Below are 12,084 nucleotides of genomic sequence, written 5' to 3'. Positions count from 1 at the left end.
GATCTAAGTGCCTCTTCGCCCACTGCTGTTTACATTGCAGGGTGTTGAATATAGAAAAATTGAGACAGGCTAGGAAAACTAAAGAGCCAAATTCTAAGCAGAGCACAGTTGGACAGGATTTACAGCATGTGTGGGGACCTGTGGGATGTTTCCAGTAAGATGGACAGGAAGGTGAACACATTTCAGCACAGCCACTAACCCACCAGTGTCCCCAGTCTAGTTAGTGTCAACCCAGCTGATAGAGAGGAACGGTGTGGCAGAGGCTGCTGCTTATCTGCTTTGTCCCCAGCATCTGCCTTCTCACACACACACACACACACACACACACACACACACACACACACACACACACACACACACACACACACACACACACACACACACACACAGTGCCCTTCCTCCTGTTAGCCTCAGTCCCCTGTCTGTCTGTCTGCAGCATCAGATACCGTTCGACGCCTCACTGACATCTCTCTCTCACACACACACACAATTTTCCGCTGGCTTTCAGTGTTTTTGGCAGCACATGTAACCAGAGAGGAGACTCATTCATCCGTAGCGTATTCACTCTGCTATACATAACTAAGCAAATTTACTGATCCCCTGTTTAATCCCCTCCCTTCTCCTTGTCATTCTGGTCCTTGACTCTTGCCTTCCTCGTTCCTGGAAAATCCTGTGTATCTGTCTCTCCCCTCACCCTTCTCTTAATTTTTTCCTCCTCCTCTGCATGTCTGATGTGCGCTCCCCCCTCTGTCCCTCCTCTCTTTGTCTTCTCCCACTTTCCCTCCCATGCATGTCAATGTTCTCTCTGTCCTGTCACTCTTCTTACTCTTTCCCCATCCCTCTCTCCTCCTATTTCTCTTCCTCAGCATGGACGTTCAGAATTTTCATGGGAAGGAATCAATGTAAGTGTTGTGACACCATTCCTTCATCTACTACCTCCTTTTTCCCTCTTTTTGATTTCTTTTTTTCACCTGTTTTGATTTATCTCGCCCTTAAGCAATCAGCTCTTCTCCCCCTCACAACCCCCTCGGCCTTACAGTTCGGTTTATCGTAGTGGTGCACGGTAGTGAGCACAATCAGAACCACTTACTGGTGCAGAGTAAAATAAAGTAACTGGGGATCAGGGTCTGGGTAATGCAGATTTTTATCTTTTGTATTAACTCGACATCTCATCACCTCTCCTCTCCACTCACCCCTCTCTAACACACACTGTCTCGACGTCTCTGTGTGCCCCGTCACACTTCCCATACTATCCTTTTCCTTTTTTCCCCTCCTCCATTCCTCTGTCTTCTCTCCCTCTAGCTGTCTATGGAAGACACCACGTCAATCCTGCCTCGGCTCAAGAGGAACTCAAACGCCTACGGCATCGGCGCTCTGGCTAAGTCTTCTCTGTCAGGTGTGTCAGGTGTGTGTCTGTGCTGTAACTGGTAAACCGACCCCATGTTGGCTCCGCCCCTCAGCGGGCGCTGGAGTCAGCATGGTACCCGAAACGGGTTCCCCTGTATCACTTCCTCTCCACGCTGGGATATCACTTGTCAATGGCTCCTCATGAGTCATTGATGGAATTAAATGAGCCTCAAACACACAACACACACACACATAGTGCATCGTCATACAGCTTGTTGCTCTAAGAAAAGGTGAGTGGTGAGTGGGAAGTGTAGTTTTTTCTTTGTGTTAAGTGGTTGTGCAGTTGTGGTGTCCTGAACAAGTATTAGTCTGGATGTTTTGAACTGTGTAAAGTGCCGTGTTAAACAGATTTCAGTGCAGTGTAGTGGAGTGCGTTCTTTTAAAGCAGTGGTTTTGGTTTGATCCAGTTTTGTTTGTGCAGTGCAGTTTATTTGAAATGTATTACAGTACAGTGAAGTGTAGTGCAGCTGCTGCACTGTGTGGTGTGGTACTGATTTGTCCCATAATTTATTCCCATAATTTATTCATAAATCTCATCTCCATGCGCCACCATCAGAGAGAATCAAACAACCAGGGATTTACAGTGTGTGTCATCATGTGTGGGTCACTTGAAATATGGAGCACAGCCATTCTGCAGATATCAGCTGGTGTTAGCTCGGCAGGGGGAAATGTAATGCTTCTTTAAAAAAAATTGTAGGCTCTGCAGTGTTTGCATGAGTTCTCAGACAGTCAGAGAGGAGAAAGAGAGCAGTTTTCTGCTTACCCAGCGCAGCTTAGCAGAGGTGTGAAAGCTATCATGTCAACAAGCCAACCTCTCATTACTCATGCCATATCGCCACCTCACCCCAATTAACCTATTCCATCCCACGATGCACCTTTGTCAGACAAGACACGTCCATTCCCTCCTCGTCTCCCTGTACAGACGATGGCTCAGTCTCATTAAACACTCGAATGTCACCTCCACAACCCTTGTCATTTAGCGTTTCTCCTAATCCATGTTCACGAAGCCCCTCATTAAACTACAGACATTTGAATAGTAGGATTAGACTGATTATGTTTTTCTGAACTGGTTTTATCTTCATTGAAGCTGCCAATAGTTGATATTTTAAGCTAATATTCACTATTTAAAGGGGCACTATGTAGTTTTGGAGAAGAAATTCAAACTTGAATTTGAAGCTTAAAAAAGGTGGCAGGGTCCGCCAAATGTAAACAAAGTAAAACAGCAAGAAATTGTGTTGTCCTTTAAGGTCAGTTTGTTTATTCAGTTTATTCAGTCATGAAAACTAAGAGTGCTAAGTTTGTTTATTTAGTTTGTTTGGGCATAAAAAGATACCAGTCCATAAAACTACATACTACGCCTTTAAAAAAAAGACAATTTCTATGCCAAAAACATCCCACAATTCAGCAACAAAGTAATCATACACGATTCAACAACACTCACAATCATATCCCCCCAGTTGCCAAACCAGTTAATCAGTCTAACCCTACTGGACATCCATAGTTCCATAAGTCATCACAGCATCCAGGACCAAACAGCAACACACACTCCATGATAACTTGTCTATCTTTTGTCCTTCCTTTCTGTTTCTTCTTCCCAGGGGTGACCCGCACCATGAAGGAGAGAGTGACCAAGCCTACGGCCATGGCCCAGGGTCGTGTTGCCCACATGATCGAATGGCAAAACTGGGGCATGCAGACGGTGGGCGCAGGCGGCATCCCGCAGGCCCGCATCACGACCCAGGAGCGGGAAAAGGAGCGGCGGCTGGAGAACGATGCCTACAGTGACCTCAGCGACGGGGAGAAGGAGGCTCGTTTCACTGCAGGTTGGAAGCACACACACAGAGGAGGACAGGCGCTCCACAGAGCCTGTTAACTGTCATCAGCAGAATTATGTGCTCATCACCTCACTTTCTGGGATTTATGCCAGTTATTCAGCCAATTAAGTTTCATGCAGGCCCTCACAATGATCCTGGCTCGTCCTTTGAATTCTGACCTCAGGCATCCTGCAGCAGTTTGCGATCTCGGAGGCAACGCTCCTGGCCTGGTCATCGATGGATGGAGAGAGTCCGCGGTCGGGCTCAAACCAGGGCAGCGTGGCCCATCTGAGCGAGGTCAACCAGGAGAGCATCACCAGTCGAGGTAAAGGGCTACAAATATGGCTGAGGAAGCTTGTGTTTAGGAATCTGACAATCTAATGCTGCATTCACATGCTCCTCGGATGGTCCCACTTCCCGTGTTGGGAAATCGGTCTTCCGACTTTGGTGTGTTAGAACGTGGGAGCAACATGGACGCCAAAGAGAAGTCATTTTGCATTTTATCACTCCGAGCGTTTAAACAACACGTTGACAGCTGTTTCCAGTATTTGAGTGATAAGGAAGAGCAAAGGAAATGATACAGTGACTGTACAATACATGACTTTGGTAAAAGTTTCTTACTATCGCGCAATCTTTACTTTCGTCCGCCATGTTTCAGCATCATATGATGTCAATTCAGCAACTCGTGTACCAAGTTTATGTTCCGAGATGAGAGGGCATTCACAGAGACTTCAGATAGTTCAAGGAAGTTGTAAGCAGGCAATTTAAATGCATGAATACAGAGAGACAGAAGTACAAAGTTTGGCAGTTGGTGGTTAATTTATTATTTTTTTTAATGATTGATTTACAGTACTGGGCTGCTAGTATTTGCAGCTAACTTAAGTGAGGCTCCATTATCCGCCATTGCTTTTTCTACTCAACGGCTCTGGCACTGTTCAAATCTTTAGGAAGGAGGGGCGCTTAGACAGAAAAGGCAACTGCCAGGGGAGTTTCAAAATAAAGTTGTAACCTAAAGATGATGATTAGGTCGTTAGTCATTATATCATAATGGATTATTATTGTTGATGAAGTGCTGTGTATGCAGGATGTTATGTTGCAGCTGGGCCAAGATATCATCATTTTTTCTACTTTATTTACTGTTGTAGGTAGTTGAATATAAAACAGTGAATCAAATTTTATCACCTGATCATGTGTCTTGTACCTTAATATTTAAACTTTATACCAAAAAAAAGCTGTCAGATAAATGTAGTGGAGTAAAAAGTGCAATATAATTATACTATAATTATAGTATAATTATTAGTAGCATTAAATGTAGATATTCAAGTAAAGTACAAGCACATCAAAACAATGCTTGCACTTGAAAGAAATAGTGTAATAGTGTATATTTAATATTCATTATGAGTAAATACTGTAAATATTCCATCATTAGTATTAATGATGGCCAGCATTAAAACAGCTGTGTCAAATGTTTGTGTAGGTGCAGAGCAGCAGCTTGCAGTATAGCATGTGTCACGACGCTTAGTAATGAGAACATACTGTTCCATCTTCTCTCTCCAGGCTGGAGGGTTCGCTCATTATTAATTTCACATTCTCCAACATGGACTGTTGGAAGGTAAACTTGTGCACCGCATCTGTATGAATAGCAATTTTTGATATTTTTACTCCACAGCACTATCTTCTCTGTGTGCAAACTTTTTCTCGTTGTGAAAAAACCCCAGAAAAAAACGCCTTAGGGTGTGATGTTTCATTAATTCATTTGAATAAGATTATCTCATCATTTTTAGTCGGACAAACTTTTAGCAGAGGGAGAAAAATGTGAGGCTGTGTTTACTCTCTGACCCATTTTTTACCTCTCCTCTTGAGAGAAAGATAAACGACAGCAAATCAAAGCTATGTCTGCACTATACAGTTTGACACGAGCCATGAATCAACAGTGAAAGGTGTGCCAGTGTTCAAACTGTATTCAGTCCATCTAGGAGAGTTTCTGTCAAAACACTTATTCAGCCAGTGTGCAGATTTTTTTCTGCTGAGGTCTTTGATTTAGCTCCCAGTCAAACTGTTCAGCAGGCCAGATCAAAGCCAAAACTCAAACTGATTCAGTTTGCTGTGCGCCGAACAGTTCTGAGCTGCATGATAACAGCTGAAACCAGATTACCCCAACACAATTATAGATATGATTTACTCCTTAAACCTTCAAATTATATCAGCAGTCGGTCATTAGAGGCTGGATTAAGCTGAAATAAAATGCTGATGTTTTACGAAATCGACAAAGGTGTTTTTGGGATTAAGCTATTGCAAAAATCAGCAGTATGGCATCAGGACTTCTTCTTCATATTTTGAAGATCATATCATAAATCTGTTTTGCTCTAATAGCAGCTGCTGTCTTTTTCATTTTTTCCAGATCAGATATTGCATCACTCCTCAGCAGAGGTGTGGCCTCACACGTACGTCTCCCAGGGCCACTACTGCCTCTCCTCCTCGGATGCCTGGGAGCCGATAAACAACGATCCCTCCGTGGTGGCGACTCCCCCTACTGGCTCCTACATTATGGGGACTGAAGGGTATGACGGACAGGCAGCTGCTCACTTCCTGTCGCAGCAACAGCAGCAGCAGCAGTTCACTCTTCAGCAGCAGAGTCAACTACAACAGCTGCAGCAGATCCAGCAGATCCAGCACTACCAGCAACAGCAGCTCCTGCAGTATCAGCAACAACAGGTGGAGTCTCACGTCTGAGTGTGACAGTTTAACCCCTGTGAGATACAAGATGACATGGAGTTGACATTTAGTATGTAAGCATGTTTACTGTTGCTCTAAGTCACTCCAATTATGCATAAACTGTGAGCACCTGAGAATTCAGACAGGTACCCTTGTAAATCAAACCGGATTATTTTTATGTTATGACACATGATCCTTTATGTCCATAGAAAAATATGTAACTCCCAGGTCTTTACTTGCCTAAAAAGAGACATTGAGAGGGAGTTGAGAATTGAGAGTTCACTTTTGACCTTGGAAATAGTAGCAAGACAAAATGATCTTAACTCAAGGTTTTTCTTATTTTCTTTTTTTGTTGTTTTTTCAATGTTTTTAACGTGTCTCAAAGCAAACACCTATAATTATAGTCTACACACCTACAAAATAATTGAATAAATATCTTAATAAGATTCCTGGAAAGGAAGGAGTAATTTGGTATTAATTATATGTGTTCAAAATACTTGCTGATTAATTGATGGGTGTAACCTCAAGAGTCACAGCACAGCAGCTCTGCTGAAAATGCTAAAATGTCAAATTTGCATAGAGGCAAGCACACAATTTAACATTTATAGTAAAGAGAATAAAGTGAATTAATATTTACTTTGGTTTAAAGGGAATCTGTGAAACCTCTGACTAAACTTAGTCAACGTTGGTGGAGGGGAGAGAGGCACTGAGACGAGGCACTCAAGAACATTTATAATGTCACATCCTTTGGATTGTTCCGTACAATGCGATTTGAGTCCTTTAAAAAGAAATCCACAGTCCAGCAGCATTACACAACTTAAACAAATCGGCCATAGGCTTGTATAGGCAACTGAGAGAGACGGGAAGGTCTCGTCCCTAACCCACCTACTTAATAACTTAAAGGTCCCATATGATAGAGGGTGAGATATTTTTTTGATTATAAAACAGGTCCAGGTGATATATAAATCCTATGAAAGTATCAAAAGGCTCAATCCGCAGAGAAATGCACACAGCCTGTGCCTTTAAACGAGCTGTCAAGACTTCCATTAGTTTGTGATGTCACAACCATACAGTCGCCGCCCTCAGCCACGCCCCCCCAGCATGGCCGTGGTTACAAAAACACTGGCGGAGCTGATGCAGAAACATGGTGAGCGGTGCCTGCTCAGGCCTGTGAGAGCTGACAAATCAGAGCAGACTGGGCCTTTTGGGAGGAGGGCGGTAAAACGAAGCATTCAGACAGAGGGTGAATAGAGATGTTGCAGCAATGGACCGCATGAGAAAAGTAGTGTTTATTTTTTACATTAATGCGTGTAAGCAAGTATAAACCTGAAAATCAGCATAATATGGGACTTTTAATAACTAACAAAAACACTAGTTCTTGCTTAGTTGGAGCAAAAAATGAAATGATAAGCCTCAATCTCATATATTCATTAATAATCTCCTCCTGTACACAAGGAAAAGCAGTATTGATCACTGGCATAGTCAGACAGCGTCGCACTGTAAACTGTTCACTGTATTGCCTTCCTAATCCCTTTTTCTTGGCTGCCGACATGAAGCTTTGTGTGTTTTGTCAGACTGCTTGACACTGTGTCACCTCTGACTCAGAAAATAGACCTGAGTTAGAAAACAGGTGTCGAGCAAACAAGCAGCAGATCTCAGCTCTGCCTCTAACTCTACCTCCTCCTCGCTGTGTTTGCAGTCGCTGGAGCACAGGCTGCACAGTGCCAACCACTCTTTGCAAGCGACGCCTAACAGTACCATCCACAGTCTGGTCCATTCTGCTCACCCACCATTGGTCGATCTGTGGAACACGGGCCAGATGGAGGCCTATCCGACGGAGGCTGGTGGTTACATGGGTGTGTCGGCGGTGGTGGAGCCGAGCCTCTGCGTCCCCTCTGGAGACGACATGGTGGGAACAGAACATTCGCCGCTACTGGAGCAGCAGGAGGAGGAGGAGGAGGTCAAGGTGAGGTGAATTTAGGGTTAGATGACATAAAATTACATCTTCAGTGTTTAATATTTGATCTGTGAAGTGCTGAGCAAGCACTGTGAAAGTCCATGCTGGTGGTTTTATTCCATTAACCACAAATCATCTATGATTTAATTACTTTTTAAATAAGTTGTAAAGATTTATTTCCAGTCATTTCGGCATTGGTAAGGGTTGGTTTCAATTCATGCCAGTGGGATAAAAAACAATCAACAGAGCACTAATTAATGCTGTGATAATCACTAAAGCCATCAAGCAACTGTGAAGATCTGCTGCTACTTTGATTTATATTATTGTAAATTGATTTGGTTATGGGCTGCTGGCTGGACAAAACAAGTAATAGCTTCCTTGGGATCTGAGAAGTTGTGGTGAGCGTTTTTTTGGTTATTTTGACCCACAGTATGTCATTTCTGTCAGCAGGCATCTCGCAATCAAAACAATAACAAATGACGGAGTTTGATGATGTTGTGAAGTTGCGTAGGATCATGTGTATTAGTTATCAAACAACCACCATTGCTGAAAATGAAAATCAACATCAACTTGCAGTGATCAGTCACCTCTACAGTAAGTCATCAGTCATGTATCTGTTGCGTAAGAATGGTTTGAAAACCGTTTTTAATTGTTCTTGCAGGGAAACTTAGGAATTGACTTCTGACCAGCAACCTTCATGAAAAAGCACTTCCACCCACTAAACTGCCTGTTAAAAGAGTTGCATAATGTCTTTTGTGACTCTGACGGGAGCTTTAAAGAGTTGTTAAAAATAACACTGGTGATGCTAACAGAAGCTCAGTGTTACAGGGCTTGAGACTAACGGCCTCCCTGCGTCCCAGGGATGATAGAAAATGTGCTTAAAACAAGCAGCTCTGATTATTGTAGTTACTATCAATAGCTGGCTCTCGGCGGAAGACCTATGAAAGATCGGACGTATTAAAATCCAAAAGGATGCAGTAAACTCACAACGAACTTGGGATGCACCATATCTTTTCGCCAAAAAATGCTACATTGTAAACAAACAATCGGCAGGAAGAGAGCTAGTTAACTGTTAGCTGCTTTCTGCTCGTGGGCAGTCCTGTGGTGTGTTTGGCTAAGGGAGCTAATAGCTTACAACAGAGCTAAACACACAGCAGGACTGAGAGTTTCTGTTCAGAGTAGGGCTGTCACAATGTCAGATTTCCACTGGATGTTTATCGTGGCCAAAAGAATTCATGATAACAATATTTTCGAGAATTCATCTTAACTTTTTCTCCTTCTTTTCAGCAGCTTCCTATGGCAGATGTGATTTAGCAAACCAACAATAATGACCGCTAAATTTTCATCTTAAATGTCAACTGTGATGGATTGCCCATTTCAAGCCTGGGAAGTCTTTTCCTGTGAAACTCGAGCTCTGCTGGTTGCCTGAATGATAGAAAATCAATCAATAAACCTGTGGAACTCAGTTGGCAGTAATGTTAATAATAAAAGAGTTAAAGTTAATGTGATAAAACCTGCAAGATTACCAGTATGGCTGTAAACTAAACAGCTTGTGTGTGTGACCTGGTCTGACTTAGCCTTCTGTGTGTGTCCTGATCAGGAGGAAGAGGTGACACTGTGCATGGAGCCAGAGTCGGCCACGTTGACTCCGCCCACGCAACAAGGGGATGCCTCTGGAGGCAGTAGTCCGGGGCAACCGCCTGCAGAGCTATTCACGGAGCGGAAGGCCTCCGATGTCACCTCCGGCCTCGTTCAGACGCGAGAGGAGAGGGACGAGGATGGGCCAGACGCTTCCGTGGCAACCAACTGAGTTCCTGGCTGTCAAAAGACTCCTTATTACAAACTGACCGGGGAGTCAGCGAGGAATGAGCGTAATAATACAATATATATCTATTAATCTGTTCCTTTTCAGGTATCAAAAACACCACTTTTTGGTTGCGAGATGAATTCTTCAAAATGGTGAGAAACAGATCTGGAAGTGGACTCTCAGTGAGACAGGAGCTGATGCAACAAAGGACACCTATTATTATTGAAAGCCTTACATCCCAAAGGTAACGGAGACACTGAAGAGGAGGAGGAGGAGGAGCACCAACTGTCCGAGTCATTTCCATCAGGTGAAATGAAACCAAGTTGAGATGAAGAGGAGGGGAACGGAAACATGCATGCTTTTTATGAAGACAAGCAACTCGACCCTGTCATCGTCTTATAATAATAATGAAAATCTATCATAATAAAACATTATAATAAGAATAATTTTGTAATAAATCAACAAAAAAGAACGAGACAAAAATCTATGTATAAGTGTATGATAAGATATGACAGTTTTCCTCCGGGGGAACTACTCTGTTTACAGCTGTCACTCAACATATTAGTGTTTAATCAAATTAATTTCCCTGTTGCATCAAACACACACAGTATACTTTAATAATGGCAACCCAGAAGATCTCACGTGTAATTAAAGTAGGCTCCGAAAATGTCAGCATTTCAGTGAAATGCAGATTAACCCTCCAAAATTAATCCTTCTATGATGTTGTGGCACCAGGATGCCCGAGGCACAACCCAGGGACAGGCCCGTCCTGCTGACTGCACACACTGAACTCTGCACAGATAAGGATTGTACTGTAAGATAGTGTGCTTCCTACTCTGTCTCTCTGTATGCATGTTTCTTCAGAGCACTATGGAGTACCTGTACTATACAGCACTGTATAGACTTTGCACTGAACCATAGTTTCCAAGGTGGGCCGTGAGCGGCGAGTGAAATAAAAGACAAGAGCTGCATAAAGCGAATCTCTTTTGCACTGATGCAATCCAACAGATCAGAGGTTGCCTTTGGACAGCTGACGTTAACCCCAGTACCCACTCTGAAAGCTTTCAGCAACCAAAACCGAGCCACTTAACAACACAAACCCTCAGCTGCTTTTCTCCATAGACGTAGTCGCGGTAAATTGAGGATGATAACCACTATCTGAATGTACTGGAAGACGGACAGACGGCAGTACATGAGCGATGTTTTTTTTTGATGTCTCCACTTGGGACAGAATCAGACAAAGATAAACAAGTCGAGTCTTTTAAACATGTGGGAGGGAGCTGTTGGAAAATAGATGCTTGCTCACCACCACTGCACACACACACACACACACACACACACACACATGAAACACACACAAATATCTAAATTGTAACCAGCAATAGGCAGGCAAAACACTGGCTTCCCAACTGCCCAGTGTCAGCCCTGTCATATAGATGTAAATAGAGTATATAAGAATCGCCTCTCACCTACAGTCACAACTGTTCTACTACAGTATGATTTCTTTATTTTTTTACACTTCTCAGTCCCGCTTTATTTTGGGATTGCTCTCGAGCTCACACTTTAGGCCTGATTTTGTTTGTTGTTGTTGTATTTCCTCATGTGTACGGTCACTCAAAGGCAAAGGAAACAGAGGAATGTTTGTGTTGTAAATAGAGCCGATCGCTCCAAGTCCAAGAACAGTAGTAGGTCTGAGCTACACGGGAGGGAAATTACAGCCCGTTTGCCGCTCAATCAGCCAATCAGGGAATAGGACAGAAGACTGGGGACTGAACACTAGAGCCGAAACAGATCGGTGTCTTCCTGCTCGTCGTGATTACTGTGAAGCAGCTGCCTGGAGCGTGATAGTGATTATTAATGATGTTTGAGGAAGCATGTTTTCATTTACTTTTTTTGTTTTTCGTTCGCCTGAGGAAGGATGGGTGTTTCCCAGCGACAAGGAAGAGGAGGAGGAGGAGTTATAAAGTCAAGAACTCACTGACAAACTTTACAACAACAACACACCACCACTGTTTTCATCTTTTCTCTGTCGGGGAGCACCTTCTCCTCCCACTTTGATGATTGTGTGAGAAAACTTTCAAGATATATATATATATATATATATATATATATATATATAAAAAATAACGGTTTATTGACTTGAATGAATTTATTTATTGATTGCTTCTTTATGCAATGTTGGGGGACAATGTTTATTTTTCTACTGACTTGTTGAAAATCCCTTCCAGTATAAGTTGGAATAGGTGTCATGGTCGTAAAGCAGTCTCGTCTCAGTGTGGTTTTGAGCACTTTAACACCAAGGAAAAAAAACACACCCTGACACCTTGTTGAGAGATTAGAGGTGGATAGTTTGGCAGCTCTCAATTATAACAAACCTATCATCA

The 12,084-nt window shown here is 43.0% G+C and overlaps 1 protein-coding gene across 1 annotated transcript; it reads left to right on the top strand.

Moving 5' to 3' along the window:
* Positions 1-1,302: 1,302 nt before the first annotated feature.
* fam131bb (family with sequence similarity 131 member Bb) lies at positions 1,303-10,642 on the top strand. Its single transcript, XM_073485968.1, has 6 exons — positions 1,303-1,405; positions 3,006-3,230; positions 3,406-3,546; positions 5,623-5,936; positions 7,636-7,902; positions 9,494-10,642. Exons 1-6 carry the CDS (start codon positions 1,309-1,311, stop codon positions 9,701-9,703), a joined length of 1,254 nt encoding a protein of 417 aa, XP_073342069.1. The 5' UTR covers positions 1,303-1,308; the 3' UTR covers positions 9,704-10,642.
* The last annotated feature ends 1,442 nt before the right edge of the window (positions 10,643-12,084 follow it).

Source organism: Pagrus major, chromosome 17 (genome assembly GCF_040436345.1).
Source record: "Pagrus major chromosome 17, Pma_NU_1.0".
NCBI classification, from domain to species: domain Eukaryota; kingdom Metazoa; phylum Chordata; class Actinopteri; order Spariformes; family Sparidae; genus Pagrus; species Pagrus major.
The sequence above is the reverse complement of the archived record's forward strand: the minus strand, read 5'-3'. Positions and strand labels throughout refer to the sequence as shown.

Coding starts and splice junctions, on each gene's coding strand:
- fam131bb (XM_073485968.1), top strand. CDS start 1,309: ATGGAAGACACCACGTCAATCCTGCCTCGGCTCAAGAGGAACTCAAAC. Junction 3,547..5,622: donor GGAGAGCATCACCAGTCGAG/GTAAAGGGCTAC, acceptor CATTTTTTCCAG/ATCAGATATTGCATCACTCC. Junction 7,903..9,493: donor AGGAGGAGGAGGAGGTCAAG/GTGAGGTGAATT, acceptor TGTCCTGATCAG/GAGGAAGAGGTGACACTGTG.